The 15,648-nt window shown below is 37.5% G+C and overlaps 2 protein-coding genes across 4 annotated transcripts; one reads left to right on the forward strand and one right to left on the reverse strand.

Annotated features, from left to right (window-relative positions):
- The first annotated feature begins 937 nt into the window (after window positions 1-937).
- Window positions 938-4,570, forward strand: LOC119983053. Of its 3 annotated transcripts, XM_038826709.1 has the most exons (6): window positions 938-1,096; window positions 1,238-1,306; window positions 1,887-1,935; window positions 2,029-3,044; window positions 3,173-4,198; window positions 4,288-4,570. In XM_038826709.1, exons 4-6 carry the CDS (start codon window positions 2,037-2,039, stop codon window positions 4,315-4,317), a joined length of 2,064 nt encoding a protein of 687 aa, XP_038682637.1. In that variant the 5' UTR covers window positions 938-1,096; window positions 1,238-1,306; window positions 1,887-1,935; window positions 2,029-2,036; the 3' UTR covers window positions 4,318-4,570. The 3 variants fall into 3 exon arrangements, with proteins under 3 accessions (XP_038682637.1, XP_038682636.1, XP_038682638.1); XM_038826708.1 differs by lacking the exon at window positions 1,887-1,935; XM_038826710.1 differs by lacking the exon at window positions 1,887-1,935 and having other exon boundaries at window positions 993-1,068.
- Window positions 4,571-6,176: 1,606 nt separating this feature from the next.
- On the reverse strand, window positions 6,177-8,805 carry LOC119982621. Its single transcript, XM_038826101.1, has 6 exons — window positions 8,283-8,805; window positions 7,712-7,795; window positions 7,182-7,264; window positions 6,901-7,050; window positions 6,637-6,786; window positions 6,177-6,529 (listed from the first exon to the last, which is right to left on the reverse strand). Exons 1-6 carry the CDS (start codon window positions 8,803-8,805, stop codon window positions 6,419-6,421), a joined length of 1,101 nt encoding a protein of 366 aa, XP_038682029.1. The 3' UTR covers window positions 6,177-6,418.
- Window positions 8,806-15,648: the final 6,843 nt, after the last annotated feature.

Raw genomic sequence — 15,648 nt, forward strand, 5'->3', positions numbered from 1 at the left:
AAAGAGAAGGCCTATAGGGTTGGGCTTGACTCTTGAATAGGAGCAATGCCAATGAGCTGTCTAATATGACTAGACCTTTGTTATGTGGGCTCCAGCTACCAGGCTGGAGAGGTTGCTTTACACACACAAACTGTGACTTCGTTGGAAGACTTTAAGGAGAGATCTCGGAAGCACCGACACACGCACCCACGCACCAGACAGATTTTTTGTTTTCGGGGAGGTATCAGGCATGCAATGCATTTTTCACACTTCAATCTTAGAATCAAGGAGGCATCATTTGATTGTAAGATTGATGTGGGACACTCGTAATTTTAGCAAAAAGGGGAAGATTTACTAATTAGTTGATGTTATGATCACGTCTTAAGTTAATGTAAATAGGTACTGAGTGTAGCCTTTATAAGGATTAGGTATTTGGCAGAGCAAGTATGAGTTGTATTCCATGTGTATGCAATGTGTGTAAATGAAATCACTTGGGTAATAACGTAGTGATAATAGCATAGTGATGATTTATCGAGTTTTCACCACCCAATTTATAATGTCGTTAAGTGATAAATTTTTATACACGTGAGTAAGATAACCCGAGTTTTAGACTCATATTGGAGTTCAAAAGATAAACTTGTATGTTGTTATCCTCTGTTACTAAAAAAGTCTCATAATGAAAAAAAAAAATTATAATTATAATACTATCGGGTTAATTTCTTAATAAAAGATATTTAATGTTTTATTTTGATTTTAATTGATACCCAATATTTCCAAACAAATCAATCCAATTTGGCCTAAAAGAAAACATTCAATACTTATATCGTCAATGATTGAAAATAAAAGAAAGAAAATGTTCCAACGGCTTTCATAATCCAATAATCCAATGATCATGACTTCAAAGGACCCAAAGTAGCTTTCTTTATAGATGTCAGCACATGATCCAACCAACAAGTGACTCATAAAAATATTCACAAAAAGGAGACATTTTTCATTCATTCATTCATTCAAGTAACGTATGGTTCTTCATACAAAAGTTCCTTTTCTTAAAGAAAAAAAAAAGAATTGCAGATTTTCCATGAAAGGCGGGTAAGCTCTCCTTCAACTACACAGCCAAGTAAGCAGAAGCGTACAAAATAGATTATCCTTCACTTGCTCTCCCTACTCTGTCTTTCTCTCTATTCTTTATTCTCGCTTGAGCTTTTAGTCTATGATTTGCCATTGATTCTCTCGCTCCTCTGTGCGCCTAATTTGACAGCTTTAATTGATTGACTCAACTTCTGCAAGGACACGTTGAATTGGTTTTTGGATCGGCCATATCTCTCCGGTACTCTCTCTTTCTTACTGGTATTGCTGTTGTATTTGGGTAGAGAGAATAGAATGCGATCTGTGTCTTGTTGTTCTGTGTTATTGGTGCTATTGTAGCAGGAAATTGGGCTTCTTTCTTGTGGAAAAACGTTCTTTTGTATACCCATTTACTCTAAATAAAGAAATTTATACAGCTATTCAAGTCTTTGTCGCTCAATCCGTTGTTTTCTCTAGTGGGTATTGGTCAAAGATTAAATTGAGGGTTTTTGGGTTTTGATTAGATTTTAATTTCTCTTGATGAATGAAAGCTCTGTTTCTTTGAGCTTCTGGAATCAGTTGGGCAAGCAAACTGTGTCCTTTGATTATCTCTATTGGCGGAGAAAACAAGGGAAACTGCTCTTAGGATCGGAAATTTCAATAGATGAGATTTTGAATCAAGCAAGCCAAAAATTATTGCTTTAAACCTCTCAGGCATTAAAAGACTAAGTTTTGTTTTGTTCTCTAATCCATGAATCAAGAAAGCAATCAAATTGGTTTTCTGAATCAAATTCGTTTTCTTTGCATTACTTTGAGCTTTGAACTCAAACTTGTACCTGTAGGCCTGTACTTCAACTGATGCTTAAATTGATTCTGGCTATATCTATTTAGGTAACATTGAACTCTTTGGTCCTAAATGCATGTTTACTGTTCTTGAATATTGCTCACTCCAAAGTGGTTTAATTCAATAGTGGTATTTGCCAGACAAATGCATGTTACTAAAGAATCTGATGGAAGAGAAGCAATTGGATTTTAATCAACCATTTCTATCAGTAAGGCGGTTCACATCAACAGTTGCCTCCTCAGAAGCCAAGAACAATAGGAAAAGAGACAATTCGAAGCCTAAAATACCGTCTCTTCCTGCCTACAGATCAGAATTGAAATCGGGTCCAATAAGGAACCCAGGAACTGTTCCTTTCTTATGGGAGAAAACCCCAGGAAAACCCAAGGATGAAAGAAAATTGCAAACTCATGCTCTTCAACGTCCTCCAGGGCGGATTTTTTATGCTAAACAACAAACTTCTAATACAGGTTCTGATGGTAAAACTGCTACTCAATCCCATAGGGACACTACCATATCCAGTTCTGGAAATGCGTCCTATTTGGATGAGAGTGTTGCTAAGTATGGAAATTCAAAGAATGAAATGGAGGAGACAACGAGTTCCAGTTCAGATGATGGTGATGAAGCCTATGTTGATGCACTTGATACTCTTTCTCAGACTGAATCATCTTTCTTTAACTGTAGTGTAAGTGGAGTGAGTGGTTTGGATGGTCCAGATATGAAACCCCATGGGATTTTCTCAACTGACCCTCAGACTCGGGATCTAATGATGGGTCGATTCTTGCCTGCAGCAAAGGCAATGGCTTCAGAATCGCCTCAGTATACCTTTAGGAAGCAACCTGTTGCACGAGAGCAACAACCAAGGCAGATGAAACAGTTAGTAAGTGTGGAAAAGCGGCGTCCATTGAATCAGAATAGGCCAAATAATATGGCACATTACATGCAAAGAAATGTAGTGGAAGAAAGTGAAGATGAGGATGAGGATTATAATGCACCTAGGAGTTCATCCATTAAGGTTTGTGGATTACTTCCTCGGTTTTGCTTGCAGTTGAACCCGGTACCCGGGCTGAAAAAGCACACCCATGGACCTGTATTTTCTGTCCGCAGAGCACGAGCTAAATCTTCATATGCCACTTCTTGTGCTGAAAGTGAGAGTGAGGTATTGGCATCATCTTTTCTTTATTTTCCAATAATCTTCATTGATTTCACCAATTCGTTTTTTCATCGCTATCTTTTAATTACTCCAGCCTTAATACTAGCATTTGTTTGTTTTGTCATTTCCTACAGCATGGTAAGGGTTCTGGTTTTGTGCAATGCTCAACTACAACTGAGCTGAGGGAAGAATTAAGCCAGATCAGGTATGGAAGTGATTCGCGGAAGCTGGACAGGTCATCTATGTACAACCTCTTGCAAGGCGATGGTGGATCACCTTGCCACCATGACGACAAAGGTTCTCTTGCACTTTCTGAAGATTCTAAGGATCCTGGAGTGAGCAGCTCTGATAGATCCTCTAAAGGTGCACGTAATTTTCGAGAATTGTTGGCCTGTGATAGCTCTAAATGGGAATCAGATTCGGCTAGTCCTTTAGTTGAGAAAACTCTATACGTGGATTCTGTACATAAAGTAAAATCTCCTGTTTCAAGTTCAAATTCTTCAGATATGAAGGGGCTCATTGATTACCAAGGTTATGATGCTCAGATGCCATTCAAAAGTCGGGAGAGTGATGAGAATTCTATGGTGAATTCATTCTTTAAAGATATTGAAAAACTGAATGTGGTGGGCGGAAAGGCAAAGCTGCAGCCTGAAAGTTTGGAGTCTGTCGACACTTGTTTCCAATCTTCTTCAGATAAATCCATTCATGAGGTACAAATGGATGTTCCTAAGCAGGATCTTATGCAGGATTCTATCACAATCGCAAGTGAAAAAATGACTGAAGAAGAGAAGATTGATTCAGAAAGTCAACTTCACAGGAAATCAGATAAACCGCAAAGTAATCAGATTATCAACCATGAATGTATCATGTCAACAGATGATGGGAAGATCGATCTGGAACACCAGCTTGCAGTTAAATTACGTAAACAAGAAAGTTGTTTTGATCTTCCTCTTCCTCCTCCTTTACCTCCAACAGAGTCATGGCTAAAGCGTACTCTGCCTACTGTTTCCTCGCGGAATTCATCTTTACAATCACGGTCCCACATTGGTATGAATTTTCACTCTAAAGCTCAGGCTTCCAAGACACCCGCTCTGGATCCCAAGTGGGAAATGATTGTTAGAACTAAAAATGTACAGCTTGGGCATTTGCGACATACCGAGGTAATTTTACTATTCTCTTCTTCATTGCTTATATCTACTATTTGTGATTACTTAATGCTTAACCAAACTTCTGATCATTATTGCATCAGGAAATACTTGCTCCTATACCAGAAGCTTAGAAGCCTTAAAATCTTCATCTTCAGTCTATAGGCTCAAGCAGTAGCTTTGGCTGGACTATCCATTTCAGTTCTATCTTTTTGCGGTTGCTGTAATCAACTATACAATCGGGTAACTGTAAATCTACATGCCCATCTTTTTTATACAGCAGTTGTTTACTTGTAAATCTCTGGGCAAGTCGTTCATATGTGGTGATTGTCTGGAAAGAAAATAAAGGAAGCTAAGCTGTATTATAAAAAGAGTTCATTTGAGCCATGTATATGAACTGTCATGCATATATATATATATATATATATTTACTTGTAAATCTTTGAGCAAGTCGTTCATATGTGGTGATTGTCTGGAAAGAAAATAAAGGAAGCTAAGCTGTATTATAAGAAGAGTTCATTTGAGCCATGTATATGAACTGTCATGCATATATATATAGAGGAATTCTCCTATGTGGACCAAAAAGTGTGGACCAAGTTTGTTGACCAAAATCCAATGGTTGTAATCAATCACAACATAAGTGGGGGCCACACATTTATTATGGGACCCACCACATCTATGGTTGAAAAACAAGTCCACAAACTTGGTCCACACTTTTGGTCCACATAGGAGAATTTCTGTATATATATATATATATATATGTATATATATATATATGTATATATATATGTATGTATATATATATGTATGTATGTATAAATGATGATTGAATCATTTTTTTAGAAAAGTTAGATACCTTATTGTTCTTGATATGGTAAACTAACCCATGAGCCATGCTTATCCCCACTGCTGCTGAAATTAACATTAAATTAGCTATGAATTTGGCACGAACCAAAATGGTTCCCCATGCTATGGAAAGTTCTGAATAGGAAAACAACGCTCAAGTTTGCCACTATCCAAGTAATATATTCCAGATTCACTACTCTGACGCCAATCTGCTGTAAAGGTAATGCAGTTTCCTCGTATTCCTTGTAGACCTCTGGTTGATAATATGATTGAGAACCACCAAAACACAGAAATATCAATTCATCATCACCTATATTATATATCCTTTCATAATCACCCGAATCAATATCGATCTTGAATATGTAAAACCCACCTAATTTGTCAGTTTTCAGATGGGGTTCATTCACAATGAACATTACTTTGGTAATAACTAACAACTCCCCTGCTGTTGATTCGGCCAGATATGGAGCGTGACCGGACTTAACTCCTGCTGAAAGTTGGTTTCGCACTTGAACATGTAGTTTGATTGTTATAAGGAATAAAGATAATCCTGACTGCTTCACCTTCTCCCAACTCTAATTCAATTGTCCCACGCTCAAAATTAGCACGATTTGTCACAGCATGATGTAGCACACACAATGTTCCTCCATAAAAATATATGTGCAGGAAAATCTCGCCCTGATAAGCATTGATGGCGGTCCATTGCTCGTCTCCCGGTCGACACAATGCCAATGTTTGCACAGAATTAGTGATATTATTAGTATCAATTTCGGCAGCAACGATAAGTTGTGATATGTCGGAAGAAGACACTGTAAAAGAACATCTGCGAGTGCAGTTTGTTGAGTAGGAATGTTCAAAGTGTTGGTAATTGGGGATGGTTGATATTCATCACTATGAATCCTGCCTGTTTTTCGAAAATAATTTCAATTCAGGCTTTTTCCCTCAGCCCAATGAGCCTACTCCTTGACAAATGGGCTGCTAATTTCATGAGGCTTTTTCCTCAGCCCAATGGACCAATCTCCTTGACAAGTGAGCTGCGTCAGCCGTCAGGCATTTATTTAGTTTTAATGGGCCAATGGGACCATGAGTCTAATTGGACCGGCTACATCGCTGGCTGTACCCTATGATGAGACCAATCAAGTGGGAAATCAGATATATTCTCAAGCAAATACTATGACGCTAGCTTATGCACAATCTCACATGCAGGGTAATAACACAGATTGTCATTTCTCAAACAAGAAAGAAAAGGAGAGACTCTAGAGTGGGCGACTCCAGAACTTTTCTTACAACAACGCAACCTTACTATGACACGTTATTAGATTCCAAGGTCTACAAGAAAGTTCCAACCCATGCACGATCATCTATATACAAGGATTATTTTATTTTTTCTCACGCAATTTTCACTCCAAGAGCCCTCTCCAGCTTGCCAATTATCTGTTGATTGGGAATAGCTTTTCCCGATTCATATTCCTGGATCACTTGAGGCTTCTCATTGATCATCTGCCAAAAGAAAAATCTTAAATATTTACGACTGTTGCCTGCCCCATGAACGAAAAACAAGACATCAAGGATTGAACCAGAGACAGAGCCAGCGAAAGACATTTAACCTGAGCAAGTTGAGCCTGTGTTAGCTTCTTATCCAGTCGTGCTTGCATAATGATTTTCTTCAGCTCAATGGGCTTGCCAATTATCTGTTGATTTGGAATAGCTTTTCCCGATTCATATTCCTGGATCACTTGAGGCTTCTCATTGATTATCTGCCAAAAGAAAATCTTAATATTTACAACCGCTGCCTGCCCCATGAACGAGTATAAGGAAAAACAAAACATCAAGGATTGAACCAGAGATAGAGCCAGCGAAAGACATTTAACCTGAGCAAGTTGAGCCTGTGTTAGCTTCTTATCCAGTCGAGCTTGCATAATGTTTTTCTTCAGCTCAGTGGGCTTGCCAATTATCTGTTGATTTGGACTAGCTTTTCCCGATTCATATTCCTGGATCACTTGAGGCTTCTCATTGATTATCTGCCAAAAGAAAAATCCTACATATTAATAACCGCTGTCCCATGAATGAGTATAAGGCAAACAAAACATCAAGGTAAGGCTGTAAAGAGGGGAAGAAAAAAAAAAGGATCGAACCAGAGAGAACATTTTACCTGAGCGAGTTGAGCCTGTGTTGGCTTCTTATCCAGTAGAGCATGCATAATGATTTTCTTCAGCTCAGTGGGCACGCGATCATCTGCACTCAAAACACAAATGCAAAGCAATAGACTCGGAATCGCTTTGGCATATTACAAGGGAGGAGGGACTGCACAAGACAATCCACACAATGTAATCTTCAAGGTAGAAAAAAGAAATAAGACAATAACAAGAAGTAATCAAAGTTAAACCTGACAGAGTAATGGAAATATAATCTCATTCATCGAGACAAATAAATATTTACTTAACCCTTCAACACCAGACCATGAACTATAGATTAATTTGCTCTATGGCATCAGGTCATGGAAGCCAAAAAGTATGGCAGCAGACTCACAAACACAACACCGCAGGCATTCAATATGCAGCTAACAAATTGAACACACGGCATTATTTACACATAGCAAGGATATTTTTTTTTGAGAAGCAAAGTAGGGAGGGAGGGAGAGATTCTAAAATCACTTCGTATTTAAATATCACATGCACGTACGAGCAAGATTCTCTGTTTCATCATCCAGCTTTCTCATGTTCAAAGTAGTGCTGCTAGATGCTGCTTCGTTTCTCCCAGCAGTGGCTAGAACCAACAACAGTAATCATCAGATTAAACCATCCAGGATTATATGCATTAATGACAATAAGAGGCAACTTTCAAACACATATGGTAAATAATTTGAAATAATTTGGTAAATTACCAACACCAAAACAATAAGTATTAAAGCTTTTTTTCCAGCAGTAGAAGATCTAGTCAGACACGATAAATAAAATCCTAACTGAGATCTATTTTCAAAAGAAAAAGAAAAACATGAATCCAATCATGCAGTTTTGACTTTTAAGAGATGCCAAGAAACAGGACTTCTATTTTCCCTGAAAAGAAAACTCCCCATAATCAAAATTTTCCGAACAAAATGCCATGACGAATGCCTAAGAATGTCTAGGCCAAATTGGAGAACACTAAATGGGGTGAAAACTGAAAAGTAATTGTCGAGTAGATACAGCTAACCCATGTACTAAGGAAGACCTTTGGTCCATCAAAAACCATTTTTATTCCATTAATTGCTTACCTCTTGATGATGATAAGGAGTGAAATCCTCCCAAGATGATGATAAGAAGTGAAATCGTACCGATCCACCGCCGCCGTCTGCCGGAGGTGGAAGAAACAGGAATGGAAGATTCTTTCTTAGTTTTGGACGGTTTTGAATGGGTTTTCTTGGAAGATTCTTCCTTAGTTTTGGACGGTTTTGAATGGGTTTTCTTGGAGACCGGTCCGCCTTGTGAATTGGGTTGGGGTTTCTTGGGCTGGGGTTCTGGTGGAGGTGGAGGGGATGTGTAAAAATCGGAGGGATCATGAGCATAGGTCATATATTTGGTATGTAGGTGTTCCACGGGAGCTGGTAAATTGACCGGGGAAGGATCTTGATTTTCATTTTCATCATCGGAGTCGTCATTGTTTTCATCTTTCCGCAGTAACTCAAATGAGTTTTCGTCCGCATGAATGGGAGAGTCAGGCTGACCCTTGCTTTTCTTCCATTTGATACCAAAGAATGATGCACTGATCAAGAAGAAAAGGAGGAGATGGAATTTCATATTTTGACGATGCAAGAATCGGAGGAGAAGAACTCAGAGAAGGAAGAAGAAGAGAGCGAGTAACAAACTGAAAGACGGACGATCGGGCGGGAGGGGAAATTTACACAAAATATGAACATATAACCGGACCGGATAGACCGGTCCAACCGGTGACCAGGCACTTGCCCGGTCCGGTTGAAGTCCTAGAACTGGTGATTTAAAGAACATGGATTTTCTTATTGAACCGGCATGTGTTAAAGACTTAAAGCCATCTTTGTGAAGTCCACCGCCATTAGCCATGTCAATGTGAAATTTGCCATTTCCAAGCCCATGTCTTGCTACCCATCTCATTTCAAGCCCAACAACCATTCATACGGCCCAATTGCATGCCAAGTTTCTTCCGATTATTTACTTGGGATGTGAAGCATTTAATTGAGTTATAATTTCGAATCAAAGTGGAAATGGTATAACGAAGCTTAAAAGGGATTCCCGACGCCTTTTCAATTTTTCATATTCATTTTCTCAAAATTAAGCTAAGCTTCATACACAATTTTTGTAATCCATTTTTCTTATTTTTAATTACATTTGAGTGTTGTATTTTGTGTTACCCTAAACACTTCCTCCTGGGATTGACACCTCAATATTTATTGTAATAACCGCAAGTATACTTCGACTATAATCACTTTTGCTCTACGATTGACTTTAAATCCTCAGCATCTTGTTTGGAGAGGCCACAACAAAGAGGTCATTGTAAAATAAGCATAAAACCAGCAGTCTCATGAAAGTTAAATGTAAAAAAAACAAGGACACCAGTATGTAAGCATCTCATTGTCTATAAAAAAGAAAAAAAAAAACGCATATGATGACATGCAATATAAAGTTTCAACGGAGAAAAGAGAGTACACGACTGCCCATTAGCAGTAATAGAACTCTTTAGGGTTGTATTTAACAACATCAAACATTGTTTTTATATTAAAATTTGAGTATGTATTTTTTTTTATCCATTTTGTAAAGTGATATTATTATCCAAAAAATTCCAACATTTTGTTGTATTGTATTTAACAAAAACAACGGTTTATTTAACTTTCCCCATATTTTGATATAGAATTCTTTCATTGTATTTCTCCGTTTTATTATTTATTTTTAATTCCTCTCAGATGATGCATTTATCATTTACGCTGATTCTGAAATGAGAAAAATGTGAAGCTTTACGAAGCCCGTGATTTCATCCATACTAAAAAAGAAAGGAAGAGAAGAAAAGAAGAATTGTGAGAAAATATTTACTCATTTACTATAACTTTCAAGCCCATTTCCCGGGCCCAAAATCTACTGCAATAATCAACATGCAAGCCCATCAGCCGGTCAGCCCAGATCCCATTTTGGGGGTACTGTTGATATTCTCTTGAGGTGGCAATACTTAAAATGTCAATATGATAATCTGTAAATACTTTATAATAATAATCAGCGGTGACGGGCTTGCTCTTTCAACAATAAGTAAATGATTTTGGTGCTGTCACGTCTCCTCAATTAGCTCTATGATTGTCACTTGGATTTATGGTAAAGATTATACTAAATAAAAATCAAGTTTTACCTACATACACAAATAAAGTTTATAAATTTATTGTTTTAAATCAAATTAAATCATATTAAATTTATCTTAACTGTCGTTCACACTTAACGGCTCGCATACGTTTATTTATTTATTGTTTTAAATAAAATTAAATCATATTAAATTTATCTTAACTGCCGTTCACATTTAACGGTTTGCATTCCCACTAAGAGGTGTTAGTGGAATTTGCTTTAAAATATATGAGAATTAATTTTGTACAAACTATTATTGTGAGTTTATTGAAAAGTTATCGTTAGTAATTAGTATTAAGGGACTCAGAAAAGTTATATATGATTTCTCATTATCGTCGTTTCAAATTAGCTTTGTGACAAGACACTTGGGATCTATGTGATTGAGGTCCCTCTTTTGCCTTTTGTTCTGTATTCAAGCAGAGGATTGATGGGTGCATGTTGCCGATCAGAGATGAAGCAACTGGATTCAACGGTACCAGAAGAGATGTCATCGGCGAAGGGGGTTGCAAAACAGGTTGAGGGGCTGAGTCGATAAAGCTAAAGTCGGGCGAGTTGATAATGCTTGATATGGTTCTTTTGGACTGTCAGGTCAGTGATGATTGAAGATGATATTACTAGGAGGCTCATGTAGACGAGGGTTTATAGAATTATTGTGTTTGCCAGAGTAATGGTGAAGATTGAACAAACTATTGCTCATTTAGATGAGGATTTATAGAACTTATTTTTTGGGTGTGATTTTTTCTTTGTGATCCCTATTGTATGCTATTTTATATTTCACTTAATTTTCTTTGGTATGCATTTCTTTCCATTCATTATTGGTCTTACTTATTGATCTTTCTCAAATTCCTCAATATATGTTAGTTGATTAATATGAGATAGTGAAATTCTTTATCACTGACCGCGCAAAGCGCGGGTTTCGCACCTAGTTATAACTAAAATTGAATATCACCTAAGGGACCGAGATTGCAATACTTGACGTTGTTGTCCGGATTTGAAGGCTATGCAATTCCTCAATTCTCGTAGTTTGAAATTTGCATCCAACGATTGAGAAAGTATGTCACAGCACTTTGAGAGATCTTTCTACGTCACATCATTCTATCATATTATTTATACACCGTTAGATATGAATTTGATAGTAAGTAGAATTGTCATCCATCCCTACTGCCACCTGTTTGTATATTGAAAAAAAAAAAAAACTCTATCATAGTGCATAAAATGATTAGGTTAAATTTATACACTAAAAGATAGTCAGTGTTTCAATTTACACATTGTTGTTTAAAATGTTTCAATTTGGTCACCCAATGACAAAAATTGTTTCAACTTGGTCTCTCGGATAGATTTTCTCACTTTGAGGTAGGCAAACTGCACATGTGACACGTTGATTGCCCAAATATTGATTGCCACATGTGCAGTTTAACTGCCCCAAAGTGAGAAAAGCTATCATTGAAATAATTTTATTATTGAATGATCAAATTAAAATGTTTTAAACAATTGTGTATAAATTGAAACACTAATTTTCTTTTAATATGTAAGAGTGATATCTTTGGTAGGGGGCAATTATGGTAAGCAAGGATGATTAGACAGGGGGCGCCCCTCCCGCCATATCTTTTCCTTTTTCTTATGCTTATTGAAAAAGGTCTCTCACATCAGCTATGCCCTTCTAGTCAAAGCACTCTCATTCCGGCTCTCACATCAGCCATCCCCTTATGAGCTCGCTAGCCAATGGGATGAGTTAGCTATTGAGTTAAAGCCATGTCCCTATGTGCCAGCCCTTGTAGACTATGGAAAGGACCTATCTTAGCCAATCCACTGGTGAGAGATTGGATCCTATCAGAATAATCTGCCTCTGGAATGATAGGGATGATGCAAGGAAAGTACATCTCACATATATATATATATATACATCCAATTGTCTGAATTCATTAGCTTTATTATAAAGATGTCATAAGACAAGCCAGCTTACTTGTAAATGTATCCTCAAAGTGTCTAAGAATGAATTGACTATGCAACAAACTTCCAACCCTATAAAACAATGAAAAGTCAATAGTGTGACATGAGCAAGGAAGGGCTCTCAAATTCTAAATGATTTAAACACTCTGTTTATCTATGTAGTCGTTACAATTTGCATAAAGTCTTGCAACAAAGCTTGTCCAAGAAATAGTAATGGCACGATTGTTGGTGGCTTATGGTGCTGGGCATTCAGAAGGTCGCATGGTGTGTAACTTTGGGGGACTGTTAATGCTTGGCATGGTTTTTGTTCGTTTCGCTTTTAATTATTTCCATGGTCGTATTTGTTTGTGGTGACGATACAAACTTCAAAAAAGTCGTAACAGAAGATCCAATTAAGATGATGATTGGGGTGCGGATAGCGATGGAGGCAGTGGTGATGGTGATGGTGGGGATGGTTGTGGAGGTGTTGGTGATGGTGGTAGTGGCCAAAAATAGGTTGGTCGCACTAGCCTCTAAAATCGTGGGCCCAATCCCAACATATTCAAAGTTCAAAGTAACGGAACAAGTCCATGAAGACTTAGAGCCTTCAGCCCATCAGCATGGGCTCAAGCCCAATACCTTTACTTATTTTTGTAGGTCCATCAAAGACCAAGGCCCATGACCCACCAACCACCCAAGTCAAGTATCGTACAATCTGACATCCACAACATGTCCTGACAGCGGACCCACATCACCAAAGTTAACTAGTCAACAATCGTAGGATCAGGCGACTATGGTGGCTGATGAAGTGCTTAGCGACAACTTTGGAGTAAATAAAAGAGCACTGGTGTCGGTGGATGTGGTGCTTTCCTATTTGTGTGTGAATATTTTGTTTTCTTGGTTAAATTTGAACTCTCTTGTACGACTTTTGCAAAGAAAGATATATACTGCATATACGATGTAAAAAGAACATCGGTGTAGATGGCCTTTGGCAAAGATACTACATATAGGACTCTGACTACTTCCCTGCGTTAACTAGTAGTTCTAACTTCTAATTCTAGTAGGGATAGGGCTGTACGTTGAGTTCAATTTGGATTGGACTTTTTCCTACTTTAGTCCAATGAAGAAAAGTTGGCCAGACGATTCAGAATCAGCTTTCATCCAGATATATTTTTATTTTTTTTATATATCCAAACATGAGAGATGTAAATGTATTTTCCCTTTCATTCTCTTTTCTTCTCTTCCTTCCCTTTCCCATCTCTTTCATTCTCCCTAAATCCCTCAATGGTTTATAGAAAACCGGCATATCACCTCGTGACTTGAGAGCCAAGTAGACAATTTAAGCAGACCTAACTAATTTCCAATAAAGGAACACAAAAAAGAAAAAAAAAATTCCTTTTAGTTTAATTTCAAAATTGTCTATGTAAAATATGTACCCTGCTTTGAATAGTGTTCCCAAACCTAATAAAGTATTATAACCTAATTGAGTACGAGATTTTCTGGTTTCTTTAAAAAAAAAATAAAAAAAAATTGAGTACGAGATTGACGTTTAACCCAACATGCAAAAAACAAGAGTCTGAAGAAAACTTAATTGAACTTTTTATAAAGTGTTATAACCCTATTGAGTAGGAGAGGCACGTTTAACCCACATGCAAAAAACAAAACCTGAATGCGTAATTGAACATACATAATTGAACCTTTTGAAAAGTACATGGGTACTTACTTATCCCAAAAACAATACAATCAAAAGTTAATCTCTAATGCAAATTTTCAAATCAAAGGTGCACATTGTCTAATCAACGAAATTTGAATTCTTTTAATGAGATATGTTGCGCTCATTAAAATGAATCAAAAATTACATAAATTTGTATGTAAGTTACCAGAAATTATAAATAAGAAAGTAAGAGACTAAGAATTTGGAACGAACCAAAATGGGTGGTCCACTTGCCATGGAAATGGAAAATCCTGAACGGGAAAACAACGTTCAAGTTTTCGACTATCCAAGTAATATATTCCCGATTCACGAGTCTGAAACCAATCTTCTATAAAGTAAATGCAGTTTCCTCGTATTCCCTGTAGACCTTTGGTTGATAATGATTGAGAACCACCACGACTCAAAAATATCAATTCGTTATCGATATTATCTACCCTTTCATAATCACCCGTGTCAATATCGATCTTGAATATATAAAACCCACCTGTTTTCCTGTGGTCTTCATCTTCATCCAGAATGAACATTAGTTTGGTAATAATAAGCAACCCTCCCCCTATTGATTCCACCAAATATGAAACGTGAGAGGCCTTAACTGCCATTGATTCGACCAAATATGGAACAACATTAGCGGCCATAACTCCTGCCCGACGACGTTTTTTCACTTGTGAGTAAAATCTGTTATAACGAATAAAGATTATACTTACTACTTCACCTTCTCCTAACTCTAACTCCATAGTTCCACGTTCAAAATTATTGACAGGAACCTTAGCAAAATATAACACACACAATGTTCTTCTATAAAAACATATGTGAAGGAACCTCTCGCCTTGATAAGCATTGATGACGGTCCATTGCTTGTCTCCCGGTCGACACAATGCCAATGTTTGGACAAAATTAGTGGTATTATTAATATTAATTTCAGCAGCAACAATAAGTTGTGATATGTCGGAAGAAGACACGGTAAGATACCTAAAAGAACAACTGCGATCGCAGTATATTGAGTAGGAATGTTCCTGGTGTTGGTAATTGGGGATGGTTGACAGGGAAGGGAGTTGGTGTAAGGCCTTCGTAATTGGATTGAAGAGAATGATGTCGGTTTCGATATCTGGTCCACTGATTTGGGAAAGTAAACTCTTCCATTACATACAATCATGTGTGTAGAGAGGCTAATTCTGTAGCTGATAGTCTTGCAAAACAGGGGGCTCTAAGGAGTGACATGTTTGTAGCTTGGTTACAATGATTGCTTTGGTGTTTTAGGACTCTGTTATACTTGGTTGTATTGTTTTTGTGCCATGCTTATCAATAAAATCAATCATTCTATCAAAAAAAAAAAAAAGTGAGAGAAGGAAATTTGGTCTCTATAAAGTCCTTGGCTTTGCATATCAGACTCCATGGGAGGTAGGTAAAGCTTCTTGGGGCATAAACCAACCAACCTTTTGAAATTCCGACGAGCAATCCTGGCGTCTTGAATCTTTTGTTTATTTTAAGGTAACCAATTCTGCCATCGCACAAGTCGAAAAATTTGGTTTCATCATCAGTCACTAACAATGGGAATTGAGGGGCTGGAGGGATGGTTTTAACAAGCCAAAAGCAAGACTTGTTGACAGAGCTCACCCGGATGCGATCGAAATTCGATAAGC

The sequence above is a fragment of the Tripterygium wilfordii genome, chromosome 17 (genome assembly GCF_013401445.1).
Source record: "Tripterygium wilfordii isolate XIE 37 chromosome 17, ASM1340144v1, whole genome shotgun sequence".
NCBI classification, from domain to species: Eukaryota; Viridiplantae; Streptophyta; class Magnoliopsida; order Celastrales; family Celastraceae; genus Tripterygium; species Tripterygium wilfordii.